Raw genomic sequence first — 18,256 nt, 5'->3', positions numbered from 1 at the left:
AGAGAGAGCGTGAGCAGCGCCTCTTTGAGAGGAGGTGGAGATTTATTCTCTCTCCGATTTGAGGCTTGGGTTATCTCTCTGAGATTTGTGAACCCCATTTGTCCTGTTTCCATTAATTGGAGAAGAGGTTTGGTGAATATTAATTGGGGTTTTGTGTATTTAAGAGAGAGTGGTTGAGCATTGATTTTAGATTAAAAATCAATTGCTATTTGTATGAGAGATCTCAAGTTTGAGATACTCTCTCTTATTTGTAATTTCTTGTTAATAATTAGAAATTATATTGTGCCGCTCCCGTGGACGTAGGCAGATTTGCCGAACCACGTAAATCTGGTGTCTTGCATTTGTGATACTTGTTTTGGTTGTTGATTAGTGTTCCAATCTTGTCTGTAATTGTGTGCCTTCGGTTCCGTTGTGCACAACATTAACTTACTTTTCCACATTAACACATTGCACTTATTAGGCTCTATAGTTGTAATGTTCAGATACTTGTGCTTACAACGGTGAAGATGACTTCTTCATTGTAGTCTCAAATGACAATTAGCATTAAATTATGAATCCATGGAGAACCTGTAACTGGAATTTTTTGAGATTTTGCATATCGTAATACCCTTATTATTGTATCTGATCATATTTCAGCCTGTGCCAACTAGCACTTGGTTCAATGTTTCACTGATATGCAATTTAGAGATTGAGTATTACATGAGCAAAGAGGAGACAAAGTGAAAACGCATTCATTTTGTCTAACCATTCGCAGGTATGACTATATATGATTTTTTTTTTTAACTGTAACGAGCTTCTACCATTTAGCTAAGGAGTCGTGAACTTTTCTCTTTAACATTCAATAATAATAATGTGTATAATTGATTCTCACTTGTAGGCTAAACATACGGAAGACTACTTTCAGTGATTTTTCTACTAAGTATTTTCCGCGAAAACCTGAATGAATATGGGTTTTACTTTTACATCCTTGTGTTGTTCGTGATGACGTTTTCTCTATGGTCTGCATCAGCTACATTTCATTCTAATAAGTTTATAATTATGCAAGCAAAATGGCAGAAAAATGTCCAATTTTTGTTTATTAATTCTGGATTGTAAGAAGAGAGACAACGTAAGTTCTTTTACATCACTCATGCTGCAACCGTTCCCAAATTTCTCAACCATCTTACAAAAGAAGATCGAGAGACAACGTAAGTTCTTTCTTTGCTCATTTCATATTTACCAATCACTGGATCCTTTGAGTTGTGTTTTGGTTCTTGGTTTCTCCTGTACACAGTCATTTAAGTTTAACGGAGATATAAATCTTTTTGTGATTCTTAAACTGTTTGAAGCTAGTTGCTCGGTCATCAATGGTACGTAGCTTTCAAGAAATGGAGGGCAGGTGGGTTGAGGTTGGAGAGAGCATCAGTTCTTGTGTGGGAGGAAGAGGAAGACAATCTTACCATTTCCCACATTGCCAACTCCTTAAGCGTTTCAATCATCAAATATTTTCCTTTGCAACTGCACCTCCTGATGTATGTTGTTGTGGTGTTTCCAAGCATTAAGAGCTTGTTTGGATTGAGGGGAATAAGAGAGAAGGTAAGTTAGGGGGAACCATTCACCTCATTTTGAAACATTTAGGAGGTGAAATTATTTACCATACTTCCCCTTGGTTCACCCCCGAATAACATAAAATTTGTTACCCCCAAAATTAGGGTGTAATCAAGAGGAAGAGAAGGGATCCCTTCCATTCTCTCTCCTACTCTCCGTTAACTTCCTTTAACCCTATTGAAATCCATACATGCCCTAAAAAGTCCATATCTGCTTTCAGAAAGTGAATGGTCTTTTATGCTCATGGGACAATGAAGGCTTTTTCCCCCGAAGGTGCTTTATGTCAATCTTGCATGAGAGCTCTATGAGGTGTGAATGAGATCGATAATTTGTCAAAAAAATAAAAAATAAGAAAAAATAAATTATAAACAGAAGTGTTGGAGCATGTGAAAAAGTTGCTCTTGAGTTTGCATGATCCGTTTTCTCTAGTTTGTGTCCTCTTTGTTAGAGCTCTCAATTACTAGTAATCAAAATTTAGGTGCTGTTCTTTTGTTTAATGACGCTTTTAATCTTCTCTAAAGATATATATTTATATTGTTGAAAAGAATATTTTAGGCTTATTGCTCTTAAAGATGTTCCTACGACACATGCTTAATTCATACCAATATTTACGGCTTGAAACTTTTAAAGGATTATTATGCTATCATTCTTGGACTGTGCTTTGGAGGGGTAATTTGACTTTTGGTTTAAACTATCACAGAAATCGATAAAAAAAAATCTAAAAAATAAATAAAAGGAAATCATCTGGGCTCTCTATGATCATATAGAAGTTTCTGAACCATCAAAGCTGCGCAGACCTGCGCTTAAAAAATCAGTATAAAGAGATGCTTGTGAAGCACAGAGATGCAGGTAACAATTATCATTAGATGGGGCGAATTAGCAGCGCTAAGGAGCTGGCAGTTTAGTCCCACATCGACGAGCTACGAAAACCGTAGGGGCTCATAATACTACAAAACAGGGTGATGGGCTGACGATGATCCATACTTACCTGGACGGGGTCCTTGGGTGATCATGAAGGCCCAGGCCTAGTCTAGTGGCCCACATTGCACTTTGTGGGTGCGCTGGGCTACCATCTCCCCAAGTGGGAGAGTGGACGTCATAATTTGTTGCTGAGGGGGTACGCGCATGCGCGGCCCTGTCCAATTCTAATTTACTAAAATTTTATTATTTTATAAATTCTAATTTACTAAAATTTTCTCCTCTTATGGGTTTTTAACTCTTAAGGATAAAGAGGGTTAAGTTGAACTTTAATACACTACATTTTTTACTGTGTATTTCATATATATATATAAGAGTTTTAAACACTTGGTTATGACAACACATAAAACTTTTGTTTTGATAGTGCTTGCATATCCTAGAACTTTAAAACTTGCACTTAAATTTCAAAACTTACACTTAAATATCTTAAAGTTTATAAGACTGCACTTAAGTACCTTCACTTATGCGAATTTGAGGATATTTAAGTGCAAGTTTTTAAACTTTATGATATTTAAGTGTCAATTTTAAAAAAATTATAGTATTTAAGTATGAGATTCAAAAAATCCAGGATATACAAGAGTTGCAAAAAACAAGTGAACTTTAGGGAATTTAAATGTCAATTTTAAAAACTTTAGAGCATTTAAGTACAAGTTTAAAATTTTTAGGATATATAAGTGTTGACAAAAATAAGAGAGGGTATATAAATGAAAGTTTTAAAAACTGCACAAACAAACGAGAGTATATAAGTGCAAAATAAGAAAAACTATACGGTATTCAAGTGAAATTAAGACGACGAGAAAACAAGTGAGGATATATAAGTGCAAAGTAGGAGAAAATATAGGGTATTTAAGTGAAATTAAGCCAAATCCATAGCTCGCATCATTCAAGCGTGTTACAAATCTCCTTTTTTTGATCAAATGGTCTTTCTATTGTTTTATTTGGGTTAATTTCACATAACCACCCAACTTCCGAGTTCACATCTCCCTTGAACTTTGGAGCATTTCTGACATAGCCTTCTTCAATTTTGTCTATTTCGCAAAACTAGGAGTGCAAACGGTTTAGATATGATATTAAACATATACGCATCTGCTTATCAAATCAAGAATACAATTACAAATATGCCTTGGTAAAGAAGAATCATATTCATATCCGCTAAAATCATAATACAAATACAGATATACATGCGAATATGTATGCAGTTATACAACCGGATAGAAAACGTATATGGGAAATCCAGATAATATTATTATTTGAAAAAAAAAGAAAATGGCTATGAGCTGACAACCATTTTGTAAAATTTGGCTGCCAACCCACTGCCATGTGAACCTTATATCGATGAAACTAGCAGGAGAGCTCACATGACATAGGCTTGGTAGTGCATTTTGCAATATGGATTGTCAGCTTATATACATTTTTTTTTCTTGAAAAACAATAGTTTAGATGATACACATTAGGATACAAAATGGATATGAGAAAGCCAAATAATATTATAAAAAATATACAATCATATCATACAAGAGAGGTCATTAACATGTTTAGTACATCTAAAAAGCTAAGATTAAACCTCTAGATTAGTATAATTAGCCTGAAGAAATTTATTAAATTTAAGGACTAAAAAAATTGTAATTGTATGCCAAAACAATTACAATTATATGCCAAAACATATATTCTGATGTTTTGGATACGAGTCTAGATATTTCATCACATATTCGTTCGTGTTTGTAACCATATCCGGATGGTTAGAAACCATATTTGTATCCTAAGTTATGATTATTGTTATTGTTTGATGAGGGAAATTCCCCACCATCGTTTGAAGCATTGGTACCAAAACCTATAGATGCTCCTCAAAGGAATCCAACCTGAAACTTTAGAATACTGCTGATAGCAGCTTAACGATTCAGCTAGCGCCTCGTAGTTAATGTTAACCGCTTTATTTGAGAGTGAAGAGGAGGGTGAAACTTTATTTTACTACTGATCCAAGTACAAATTTTTTTCTGAAGAGTCGGCGTGCCGAAGTCAAATAAGCCTTTTATATCGAAGCAAAATGGAAATTCATTTGAACGTAATAATCATCGCCGGTCCACCATGGAGCGCAACCTCATCACCACGTCCTCTCCCTCCTCCGCTCTTACCCTCCCTCGCTCCCAACTCCACGCCCACCTCCTCAAATCCAACCTCCTTCACTCAACCCCTCCACCCTCTCCCATCTCCTCTCCTCCTACTCCCCCTCAAACTCCCGCCGCCTTCTCTCGAACTCCGTCTTCCCTCCTCTCCTCCCCTTCCTTTTCTCTCGCCTCCTCTCCGCTCTCCTCCCCTCCCACCCTCCTCTCCCTCTCCCTCTTCCGCCGCTTCCTCCGCCTCTCCCCCTCGACCACTTCCTCTTCTCCCTCCTCGCCGCCTCGCTCCCTCCTCCCCTCCCTCCCCCTCGGCCCCAGACCAAGCCCATGCCCAATTTCTTCTCTCCTCTTACAACCCCGACGATGTTGCCAAGTCCTCCTTCGTCTCAATGTACTCCAAACTCGGCGCCCTTAGGGACGCCCGTAACGTGTTCGACACGATTCGCGAGCGAAACGTCGTTTCTTGTACCGCGATGGTTAACGGGTATGCGACTAGCGGATTGAAGAACGAGGCGTTGGAGTTGTNAGGCAGGTGCATTGCATCGTGGTTGTGCTTGGGTATGAGGCGAGCGGGATTGTTGGGAATTCTATTGTGGATATGTACGCAAAGTGCTGTGATATTTTATCGGCAAGGAGGTGGTTTGAGGGGGTTCTGGTTAGAGATGTTGTTTCTTGGACGACGATGATTGTTGGGGAGGCGCAGCACGGGAGGGCAGAGGAGGTGTTGAAATTGTTCGATAGGATGGTTAGTGCAAGAGTAAAGCCAAATGAGGTGACTTTTGTGGGTTTACTCTACGCTTGTAGTCATTCGGGGTTAGTTGAAAAGGGGCGTGAGCTTTTTGATTTGATGGTTAGGGAGTATAAGATTCGGCCTACACTGCAACACTATACATGTTTGTTGGATCTTTTTAGCAGATCGGGGCTTCTAGAAGAGGCAGAAGATGTTATTAAGTCAATGCCTTGTGAGCCTGATGAGGCTACTTGGGGAGCTTTGTTAAGTGCATGTAAGAAGCACGGGAATAAGGATATGAGCCTGAGGTTCGCCGATCATTTGTTGGGCCTAAGGCCAAAAGACCCTTCTACATATATACTGCTGTCTAATGTTTATGCTGTTCTGCAGAAGTGGGATTCTGTTGCAAAGGTTAGGAAATTGATGGTTGATATGGAGATTAAGAAGGAGGCTGGATACAGTTGGATTGAGATTGGGAAGGAAAGTTTGATGTTTCGTGCAGGGGAAGTGCCACATCAGATGAGTAATGTGATTCTTGAATTGCTTGAGAAGTTGAGAGCGGAGATGAGGAAGAGAGGCTATGTTCCAGATACAAACTCTGTGATGCACGACTTAGATGAGCAAGAGAAAGTACAACAACTTTGGTTACATAGCGAGAGGCTGGCTGTTGCCTTTGGGCTAATAAAGTCGGTTCCAGGCTCAATAATTCGGGTGGTGAAGAATCTTCGAGTTTGTGGGGACTGTCATACGGCCCTGAAGATGATCAGTGAAATAGTCGGAAGAGAGTTTGTTGTTAGAGATGCCAATAGGTTCCACCATTTTAAGGGCGGGAACTGCTCTTGTGGCGATTTTTGGTAATGCAGAACACGGTGAGAGTACCTGAAAAAAGTACTCATTGGTCTAAGTGCTACTAACCTTGGTAAACCTTCACAGGGTCTGAGTTTGATGCTGAATTATGCTTTGTTTGGATAATAAGGGATAAAGCTAACGGACCAGTGGACCACAACTGCATCAGACATATATTTGAACTTGGGTCTTCTTTATTAGACAAGAGCCTATACTTTTTTGCGCAGATGGACTCTTATATGTGTCCATGTGGGAGTCCAAAATGACATTTGCAACCTACATTAATCTTCGAGCTTGAATCATCCAGAGTTTTGCCTTACATGTTACTGTTATACTTTTTCAAAAACTTCAAGCATCCTAAGTACTTCATAGTGCGCTGCAGACAAGCACTTGTATAGCAGAGGAGAAGTTTGCTAGAAATACCTATAGGTCACACCATCTTCTGGACTGAGTCGCTCTTGTTTTGGTCTGTACTCAGGAGTTGGTCATGGAAGGCAAATGCTCATTGGTACGGGTGATTCGGTCTAATTGAAGCATATGCTTTCTCTCGTCATAAATCACGCTAGCATAGTGTTGGGAGTCAAACTTCAAGGCATAACTTGAGCCATTGCCTCACTGAATTGACATTCTTATGCAATGCAATTTTTCATCTAGCTGTACTCTCTTTTCTGACAAACATACTTGACAGAAACTGAAGGCAGTCTCTACTGCTGAACAATCTATGGGCTTAACATTGAATCACATAGCAAAAAAAGGCCCTTCAGTAGTTATGGAAATAGTTCTTCGTCAGTTCTGTAATAATAGTTATTTGTTGGAGTTGCCTAGACAAAAACAATTCTGATCAACAGCAGAGTTATTAAGAAGATGCCTTGTGATCCTGATGAGGCTAGTTGGGGAGCTTTGTTAAGTGCATGTAAGAAGCATGGGAATAAAGGTATGAGCCTGAAGTTCTCCGATCATTTGTTGGGCCTAAGGTCAAATGACCCTTCTACATATATATACTGCTGTCTAATGTTTATGCTGTTTTGCAAATGTGGGATTCCGTTGTGAATGTAAGGAAGTTAACGGTTGAGATGGAGATTAAGAGAGAGAGGCTACGGTGGATACAGTTGGATTGAGATAGGAAAGAAAAGTTTGATACTTGGGGGTGGTGAAGTGCCACATCAAATGACCAATGAGATTTTAGGATTGCTCGAAAAGTTGAGGGCAGAGATGAGGAAGAGAGGCCACGTTCCAGATAAGAGCTCAGTGATGCATGATTTAGATGAGCAAGAAAAGATGCAGCACCTTTGTTTGCATAGCGAGAAGTTGGCTGTTGCATTTGGGCTTGTAAAGTTAGTTCCGGGCTCGATAATTAGAGTGCTGAAGAATCTTCGAGTTTGTGGGGATTGTCATATGGTGCTGAAGATGATTAGTGAAGAAGTCGGGAGAGTGTTTGTTGTTAGAGATGCCAATAGATTCCACCATTTTAAGGGTGGAAATTGCTCTTGTGGCGATTTGTGGTAACGTAGAACATGACGAGGGTAGTAAAACTTTTAAGGGTTTGAGGTTGATGCTCTTTATGCCTTGTTTTGGAGAAGGGATGTAATCTAATGGAGGACAAGTGCATCAAGCATGCTTATTATGGCACAAGAACCTATATTTTTGTGCATATGAATCCTTATAGGTGTCCATAGAAGAATCCAAATCCAAGAAAAGTTTGCAGCCTACATTATTTTCCGAGGTTGAATCTGGAAGACTCTTTGCTTTGTACGTTACTTAAATACTTTTGTCAAGAACTTCAAGCATCATGGATACTTCACAAAGTCCTGTATTTAAGCATTTGGATAACAGAGAGCAAGGATGTCGTCAGACATGCCTAAAGTTCTCTCCAATTTACTTATGTTTACTCTTCCATTGGTCAGGATTCAGAAGTTAGAAACGGAAGGTTAATGCTCAGTTGTGCGCGTGCTTCTGCCTTATTGGAGCATATGCTTAATTTCATCGCAAATCACGCAAGCATCGCAGTGGGAGTCAAACTTCGAGGTATAATTCAAGGCATTGTCTCACTGAATTGATGTTCTTAGCAATGCAAATTTTGATCTTGGTGTACTCTCGTTTTTGAAAAACATGTTAAAACATATCTTAAGACAATCTACACTGCTGAATAATCTATGAGATTAACATTAAATCACACTGTGGAAATAATCCATTCAGTAGCTATGATAACAAGTCTTCGACAGTTCTGTAATAAGAGTTATTTGTTGGTGTCAGCTAGACAGAAGAAATTCTGACCAATGTCAGATAGTTGACTTTGTTTAAAACATAAGCCTAGATATCAAGAGTTATTGTGCTAAGAGAGCTGATTCCTGTTTGTACTAGTCCATGATTTATATGGCAGTTGCTTGTCTGATATCATTATTTACAGAGACTTAATGCATTCAACTTGATGTATTATTTGGAGATGTTTGTTGGGTGATTATGAACTTGTAGATGTCCAATGGGAGTCATTTTCCATATTAGATATTCATTTCTTGGTAAAAGCTCAATATTTTTTAGTAAAAAATCAATTTAGAAATAAAGGCACGCGGTATCAGTCTGTTCCTTGATCATGTTACCATTTGTTGTCTGTTGCATAAGTATTGTTAAAGTTTTATGCTTACTACGAGATACTTTTCACTGCAATTCTACTAATTCTTCTACAAAAATTTCATACTTTTAATCTTTTTTTATTCAATTTTTTATTATCTACAGGCTTTTCTTAGAAGAAATGTCAATACAATTTCCCGACTTGAAGAGGAGGTAGATCTTTTGGATAGAAGACCCATCTTCTAATGAAACCTTTGCTTTCCTGGAAATAAATCTTGTAGGAAGGGGACACAAATATTGATTTTGATTTCGAATATATTAAAAGTCTGCTCACTGTTTTAAACTTATTGCTGCTGTAGTTTTATTCAGCATATAAATCACTGGATGTTTTTCTTGACTCTTTTACCCTCAAATATACTTACTAATTTCACCCACAAGCAATATTTGCCAATATTTCACTCGTGGCAAGAAAAGTCAAAATAATTTAACCTAGAGAGTCCAAATAATTTCACCCATGCTAAACATTGTACGTATGTAATCCTGCACTCTATTCTTTTACAGGTTAATTGTGAATAGACCCCTTGTAGTATCACCTAATTGCAAATAGATCCCTTGTAGTTCTATTTGTTATCAATAGACCCACTGTAGTTCTACTTGTCACGAATAGACCCCTTATAGTATTGGCCCAAGTGTGAATACACCCCTTAGTGAACTATTTCAACCCCTTTAAAGGTAAAAACATAAGGAAAAAAAACAATGGGGTGTCTATCCTCACCAATAGAACTATAGAGGGTCTATCCGCCTCATGTATGTTTTTAACGATTTTAAGAGTGAAAAAATTTCACTCATGGGGTCTATTCGCAACAAGTAGAACTATAAAGTGTCTATTCGCAACAAATAGAACTACATGGGGTCTCTTTGCTATTGGGTAATACTATACGGGGTCTGTCACAATTAACCCTTCTTTCATGAGTCCCACATTTCTTAGGATATTAGAAAAACTATATTTTCTTTTGTATGTAAACACCTTAATGCAATGAAGAAAATTATTCATTTTCTTACAAAAGCTCTATACTTAACAACACGGAGGGCCTATTTGCCAAAGTGAAACTATTGGGCAGTAAGTTCAAAACAACGATATTATGAGAGGTCTATGTGTTTTTCTTGGCGCGAGGAACCTTGGTTTTGTACTAGCGAAGTAAACCCCGAGGTCTTGGACCCCCTTTAACAGTCCAAGTCAAGTGAATTGCAGAAGTATTACAATTGAGTGCTGCTACGGGGACCCAAAATATGAGACCAATAGAGGGGACAAGTGAGGTGTCCCCTCCCTATTGCATAATGAGTTGGCCATGCCAATTCATGCCTCATTATGCAATAGGGAGGAGACACCTCACCTGTCCCCTCCATTGGTCCTATATTTTGGGTTCTTAAGTCATTTTTTATTAAAATTCTTAATAATTAGAAATTGGGGACATACATACCATAAATACGAATCAATCCTGGCCTTTCGAGCCAATACCCCAAGCCCAAGCCCCAACCACTAGATTTACGTGCTTGATAATGTTCCTATAAGTTGGTTCTTGGTGCCTTTCATTTTCTAATAGAAGTTCAGGTTCATCAAAAAGGTGGTCAACCATGAAAACAAGCCTCCTTGATTTTCTATAATTCATTAAGATATCATACAAAACCATGTCATGAGACCAAAAAAAAAGTAATTAATTAATTAATTAATCCCGCATATCCAAGCTTTTCTCTTTCTCAATTCAACATCTCACCAAAGATATTGTCGAACGGGGGTTTAGGGATCCATTTAGTTCACTTTTCAAGAGTAATAACTTTTGATTTGGCCATATTTCTTGCATTATTTACATTAATTAATACATATACCTCCAAAGTAGACAAATATTATTTGGATACAAGAAAAAGTTAAATGAAGTATCTTAGGAGGTAACACCTGACCAACTTTAATATTTAAACAAACCCCATTGACATTTATAATGCAGTTAAACTCATCGATTTCTGACCATTAAAAAAAATCATCGATTTCTACTAGGAAGCTACAATATTAATAAACTTCGATTTAAATAAAAAAAACTTCACTTTCGAGGATCGCCTGCAACCGCATATACGTAATAAAAGCCAAAAATATGGATTTTAAGGCATTTGAATAACAAAATTACACAAAATTAAAACAATCGTAAACATGTAAATTACCCTTCTTTAGAGAGTTTATAAAATTTTAAGATTGTTGAGAAGTATCTTAGGTGATTATATCAGCTAGTGTTTTATTCTGTTGCCCCATTTTGTGATAGACTAGTGAAGGGATTGAGGGGGTTTAACTCCTTCCTAGCCTTCCAAATAACAAAAAATATCTAAAGCGTTTACAACTCCGTTTGAGGAGGCAGAGTATAAATTCTTGCTCCGCCTCCTCAAACAGAGGCAAGAGAGAAGTCATTTTAAATGTTTAGTGGATGGAAATATTTGGATGGTGAGACCTTTGTCTTTTCTTTCCTAGAGATCATCATATAAAGCTGATCATTATCTGTTTCTTAAAATTCACATTGGAGTACTTTTGCTATAATTTATATCTATCAAAAATTTATTTAGCCTTACTTAAGAAAATTATTATTTTTGTTCTTTAATAGCAAAATTTTTGTTTAGATATTGATTAATCAAAAGATTTTTTACTTTAATAAGATTAGAGTTTGAACTTTTGAAATAAATAGAGGCCGGATTAACCTTTGTAACCTTTCTGTGTTTTTACCAAACACAAATTTTTTTATCTATTAACTATCTAATCCAAACAAAACTAAATTATTTTTAACCCCTCATGAATGGTCAACTAAGTTAACTTTCTCCTTAACCCTCCTCTCTTTAAATCAAAATTAACATGAAAAAGAAGAAGCTGTTTAAAGCAAGTATATAGGCCAAAAGCCTATGATATATATTTATACTAATCAATGTGAATAGGTTGAGTACCCAAGAGTCACCCTCACTTAATGGGGTGTTACATCACCATAATGGGGTGTGAATGGAGGGATAATGAGAGGGAGGCCAAAGGCCTCCCTCATCTCATAATACTCCCCCTTATCCATCCATTACCTTGAGTTTAGCTTATGAACACTTCAGGGTTCGTAAAGCTAATGGGGTGGATACTTCTGGATCCAGAGTAAACTTGTTTGCCTCGTTAAAACCTTAGCTGTGGAAAACCCAGTGGGAAAAAACTATCAGCCTAAGGAAAAAGAGTACAACCCATAGGTTACTCCCCCTGAACCATACAAGCTTCAGGCTTGTAGGTCTTTCAGATGTCTCATCCCTATTCCTTTTACAAGTTTTACAAAAGTACATCTAGGCAGAGCCTTAGTGAACAAGTCAGCTAAATTATTACATGATTGGATCTGCTGTACTTTAACTTGCTCCTCCTCTTGAAGATCGTGCGTCCAGAAAAACTTGGGAGATATGTGCTTCGTCTTGTCCCCCTTGATGAAGCCAGACTGAAGTTGAGCAACGCAGGCTGCATTGTCTTCAAATATAGTAGTTGGCTCAAGGTCACCAGTCTTCAGGCCGGTAGACACTAAGATGTGCTGAATGACAGAACGAAGCCAAACACATTCTTTGCTGGTTTCATGGATCGCGAGGAGTTCGGAATGATTGGATGAGATTGCTATAGTGGTTTGCTTGACAGACCTCCAGGAGATGACCGTACCACCGAATGTAAACACAAATCCGGTTTGTGATTTCTCGGTGTGGGGATCAGAACTGTAACCTGCATATGAATAACCAATTAAGGTGGGAGACCCACCCTTCGGGAAATATAATCTCAGGTCTATAGACCCTTGGAGGTAGCGCAGAAGATGCTTAACTCCATTCCAGTGGCGCTTTGTGGGCGTTGCACTGTATCTGGCTAGTAGGTTAACTGAAAACGCTATATCGGGACGCGTACAGTTAGCCAGATATAGTAGTGCTCCAATGGCACTGAGGTAAGGTACTTCAGGACCTAGCATTTCCTCCCCCTCTTCCAGCGGACGGAAGGGGTCGTTCTTTACATCCAATGATCGAACAACCATTGGTGTATTAAGAGGATGACATTTATCCATTCGGAATTTTTTAAGTAATTTCCGTGTGTATGTGGATTGGTGTAACAGGATACCACCCTTAAGGTGTTCGATCTGTAAGCCAAGACAATACTTTGTTTTGCCTAGGTCTTTCATTTCAAAAGTATTCTTAAGGCTTTCAGATATCCCAGCTATCTCTGCAGGAGATCCAATGAGATTTAAGTCGTCGACATAGACGGCGACTATAATGAATCCTGTTCCCGATCTTTTTATAAAGATACACGGGCAGACTTTATCATTTGTGAATCCTTGCGTAGCAAGGAACTCACTTAGTCTGTTATACCACATTTTCCCCGATTGCTTAAGACCATATAATGATCTTTGAAGCCTAACAGAATAGACGTCCCGAGGTCTATCTGCTATCTCTGGTGGAATTTTATATCCTTCAGGGAGTTTCATATAGATATCTTTATCTATATTGCCATATAGATATGCAGTCACAACGTCCATGAGCTGCATTTCTAGGCCTTCCAGAGATGAGAGGCTTATTAGGAATCGGAAGGTATTCCCATCCATAACCGGAGAATATGTTTTTTCATAGTCTATTCCCGGTCTTTGGGAAAAACCTTGTGCTACAAGCCGTGCTTTGTAGCGCACAACCTCGTTGTGTTCATTTCTTTTTCTGATGAAGACCCACTTATATCCCACAGGTTTTACACCTTTAGGTGTTTGGACTACTGGTCCAAAGACTTCGCGTTTCAAGAGTGAGTCCAGCTCTACTCCTATTGCCTCGTTCCACTTTGGCCAATCATCTCTGCGTTTACATTCCGCTAGAGACCGTGATTCGATGTCATCGTCGTATTCAGTAACATGAATGGCAATATCGAACGCAAAGTCGTCGTCGACGACTGTGCTTTTTCTGTCCAGTACCTCCTCAGTACGTACAAAATTTAATGATGTTTCTCCTATTTGTTCCTCTTCAAGGGAATCTAGGAGTGGAGAGGAAGCTGGTCTGAGCTCAGTATCCTGTGTTGGGTTCATCTTTATTTCTCCAGGATTTTTTCTTTTACGAGGGACTTTGTCCTTCGAACCTGGTGGGCGTCCTCTTTTCAATTGAGGTACAGCCGTTTCTGCTGCCGGCGGATTGCATCCATCTTTGGGGATGTCAATCCTAGATGGCGTGTTGACAGCAGGGACGTGTGATCTGATAATCTTCTGGTTATCAGTGAATTTATCCGGAAGTAAATGTACTGTATTCTGAAGATGAAGAATCTTCAGGATCTCATCTTCACATTGACTAGTACGCGGATCATAATGAGACAAAGTCTTGGTGTTCCAAGAAATGGTCTTAGAAGCATCAGGCTTCCTGGACTGTGTGCCAAGTTTAGGAAATGAATCCTCAACAAATTCACAATCATCAAGACGTGCTTTAAATGCGTCACCCGTCTGGGGTTCAAGGTATCTTATTTTAGAGGGCGAATCAAACCCTATATAGATACCCAAACGACGCTGTGGACCCATTTTGGTTCTTTGTGGAGGAGCAATTGGGACGTAAACTGCATAACCAAACACTCTCAAATGTGAGATATTCGGAGGTGCACCATAAGCAAGCTGCATTGGTGACAAAATATGGCCACCAGAGGGTCGTATTCTGATAAGCGAAGCGGCATGCAATATGGCATGACCCCAAGCCTCAACAGGCAACTGTGATTGCATCAACAATGGACGAGCAATCCATTGCAATCTCTTAATTAGAGATTCTTCTAACCCGTTCTGGGTGTGAACATGTGCTACAGGATGTTCAACTTCGATGCCAGTTGCTAGGCAATAGTCTTGAAAGACTTGTGAAGTGAATTCTCCCGCATTATCAAGACGTAATTTCTTGATTTGATTATCGGGGAAATGAGTGTTTAAAGCAAGTATATAGGCCAAAAGCCTATGATATATATTTATACTAATCAATGTGAATAGGTTGAGTACCCAAGAGTCACCCTCACTTAATGGGGTGTTACATCACCATAATGGGGTGTGAATGGAGGAATAATGAGGGGGAGACCAAAGGCCTCCCTCATCTCATAATAGAAGCCTAATATTAGAAAACCTACCTTAACTGTGGACGATTATCAGATAATCCCCTAAACTTTCCAAATATCAAAATACCCCCTTATTAGAAAACTCTCTTTTAACTTTAAGATTTTATAAGAAACCCCTCTAAAAACATTAACCGAAATTTTCCCCAGAAAAATTATCATCCAACCGGATTTTACCCACTAATGTGAAAATTATGGTTTTATGATATTTAGCATATTATATTTTATACCATGAATTTTAAGATAAAGTCACCAGTACTATTCATGTAAACTTACGTTATTGACAAATTGTATTATCATTATCATAAATCTATTAATAGTGTCATGATACCATAAGTATGTGCTATTTTTCTAATGATTTAAAAGCTTGCGATATAGTTATCGTATAAAAATATTTTACAATAGTTTTGGAAAACCCAAATAATGCACGCTAGTTTGTGAAATTTGCCCTTTATAAAGCTTTTTGAAGATTTTTTTTTAAAAAAAGACCCAATCCAAACTTTTTTTAAAAAAATCGACCCTCTCTAGTTTTTATTATAGAAATTGACCCAGCTTCTGGCCATGTCAGCATTGTGGCCAAAAATTGGGTCGATTTAAAAGAAACCAGCTTCCTAATTAATCGGGGTTGGCAACGCCTACTAATTAGGACTACCCATCGCCACTTATGAGATTAGGGCATCTAAACAAGTCAGGGTTGTGAAACCCGACTAATTTGGTCGAGGTTCCCAACCCCAACCATTTGGGATTGACTTTGGATGCCCCGCACAAAATGGTCAGGGTTCCCAACCCCGACCATTTGGCAGAACGTGCGGGTGAACCAAGTCGAAATGAGGGGGGGGGGGGGTTTCAACCCCGACAATTAGCAGAGAGCGCTCCCTCATGCCCGAAGAAGTCACCAAATAGTCTGGGTTGCCAACCTCGACTATTTATGGTGGGTCCCGCCCGCTTATATATACGAACCAAACCCATTTTCCTCCCCAAACTGTCGATTTTTTCTCTCTCTAACCCCGGTCTCTCCCATTCATCCGCCTATCCGGTTCTTCCAACTCCATTTTATGGCCAAAATTCATCGTGAAAGTTTGTTTAAGATCTCTAGGGTAATTTCTCTTCCTTCTCTCCTATTCTAACATGTAAAAATCTAGAGTTTTTCTCTTCAACATTCAAATGTAGGATTTTCATCAAAATCTAATTTTAAGGGTTTGAAATTTAATATCAATCACTATCTTTGTGGTGGTCCGAATGCTTTGTGTTGATATCTGTAATTGACATAAAAATTTTAGGGCATATAATGCTCATTTCTAGGGTTTAGGGTTTTTATTTTGGGGTTTTAGGTTTTTGATTAAAATTATATGAGATTATTTGTATCTAGGGATTTCCTCTCTTATTCAATGTCCTCATATAACTTTTTTAATTTTTCGCATTTAAATGATATAATCTTCTTTTTCATGAGTTGAACAATATGATTTTTATTGCTTGCTCTTATGATGAGAAGATTAATTATGGAATGAATAATATACCAATGTACGTCGAATGGGGTAACGATGTCGTTAATGATCTCAGAATCATATATTTACAGTGACTTGATTAAGGAATTACACCAAGTTGTTAGACCCTATTGCCACTAGCAAAGAACCCTAGAAGGGAGGGGGGGGGGGGGAATAGGGTTTATGCTAATCTAATCCGATTTAAATACCAATTAAAACTTATTCAAGAATTATTCTTACAAGATAGATATACAATATGATATGAGTAAGAATATGCAATATGAATAAAGAGATATATCCTAGCAATGAGATATATGGTGAAATATATGCAAGGATATATAAATAACACAAGGGTAAACAATCTATAAACAAGATAAATAAGATAGTGGACAATATAAACAATGAGCAATTGACAAAGGCGATATAATAATAAACACAAAAGAAAGTGCGCCAATGCAATCACAAACAAGCGATATGTTCACGAGGTTCGGTCCCCATGACCTACGTCCCCACTCCTCACCTCGAGGAGATCTCCACTATCACAATCGGGTTTTCTACGCTTACCTGAAAAACATTTACACCTCATAATACGGTTTTCTAGCTAACCGAAAATTTTACAATCCACACTCACAATGTAACTACACTAACTACCACCTCAAGTGTTGGTCTCTAGCCCGTGTCTCCCTCAAGTGCCAGGAATTACAACCTCTCTCTAGGCATTACCACCTACCCCACTCCTCTTGGGATGACCTCGTCTCTCACCACACACTCCTCTTGGTGTACTAGTGTATTTACAAGGTGAACCTCACAATTTAAGCACAAATACAAAGTGTTTGTTCTCTACAATGGATGAGAACGAATTATAAGCTCACTCTCTAAGTCACACAAACCCACAACCTAATTACACAATGTATGCAAATACAATAAGCTCAATGGTTGTGTGTGTACAAAGAGATAAAATAAATCAAAACTCAACTCAATATAATTCTAGCTTAATAACAATGATAATCAAATATATAAAAGAGCTAGAAATAGAGTTTAGAAAACTTCTCAATGGATCAAGAGATAGAGGGAGAATAGTTGGATGCTCAAACTCCAATAGATGATCTCCTAGGAAATGAATGATCCATAAAACCGGGGGGTTGCTCAACATATACTTCCTCTTCTATAGAACCATTTAAAAAGGCACTTTTCATATCCATTTGAAATAATTTAAAATCTTTAAAACTTGCAAAGGCTAAGAACATTCTAATGGATGCCAACATTACAACCGGTGCAAAGGTTTCATCATAGTCTATGCTCTCCTCTTGATTGTATTCTTGGGCAACTAAACGAGCTTTGTTTCTCGTGACTATGCCATGTTCATCAAGTTTGTTTCTAAAAACCCATTTAGTTCCAATAATATGAACATTATTAGGCCTAGGAACTAATTTTCAAATATTATTTATTTGAAAATTGTTTAGTTCATCATGCATTGCTAGAACCCAAAACTTATCTTTGAAAGCATTATTTATCTTTTTAGGTTCTATTTGAGATAGGAATGTAACATTACCACACTCACTCAAAGCTTTTGAGTGAGTTAGAACCCCTTGTGAAGGATTCCCTATTATTTGCTCCTTAGGATGATTTGGTGCAAATTTCCATGCTTTGAAGAGTTCTTCTTGCTCTTGAATGTTGTTACTTTCTCCATCCTTTTGTGCGTTTATTGAGGGTGTTTCATTTAGTTACAAAAGTTCCAATCCTCCCTCAACATCATCATCATCTTTCCTAGGTAAACCAACTTATAAACCAATATTAGTCT

At 38.1% G+C, this 18,256-nt stretch overlaps 2 protein-coding genes across 2 annotated transcripts; both read left to right on the top strand.

The window, feature by feature from the left end:
- LOC109826710 (pentatricopeptide repeat-containing protein At4g14050, mitochondrial-like) lies at positions 4,610 to 9,205 on the top strand. The gene is given in 3 exon segments (XM_020393729.1): positions 4,610 to 5,204; positions 5,207 to 8,283; positions 8,992 to 9,205. Coding segments are annotated over 2 exon segments (1,659 nt in total). The 3' UTR covers positions 6,271 to 8,283; positions 8,992 to 9,205.
- On the top strand, positions 7,426 to 7,764 carry LOC109826709 (pentatricopeptide repeat-containing protein DWY1, chloroplastic-like). The gene has a single exon (XM_020393728.1). The coding sequence runs from the start codon at positions 7,426 to 7,428 to the stop codon at positions 7,762 to 7,764; it is 339 nt and encodes a 112-aa protein (XP_020249317.1).

This window comes from Asparagus officinalis, chromosome 10, assembly GCF_001876935.1.
Source record: "Asparagus officinalis chromosome 10, Aspof.V1, whole genome shotgun sequence".
Taxonomy (NCBI): Eukaryota; Viridiplantae; Streptophyta; class Magnoliopsida; order Asparagales; family Asparagaceae; genus Asparagus; species Asparagus officinalis.
The sequence above is the reverse complement of the archived record's forward strand: the minus strand, read 5'-3'. Positions and strand labels throughout refer to the sequence as shown.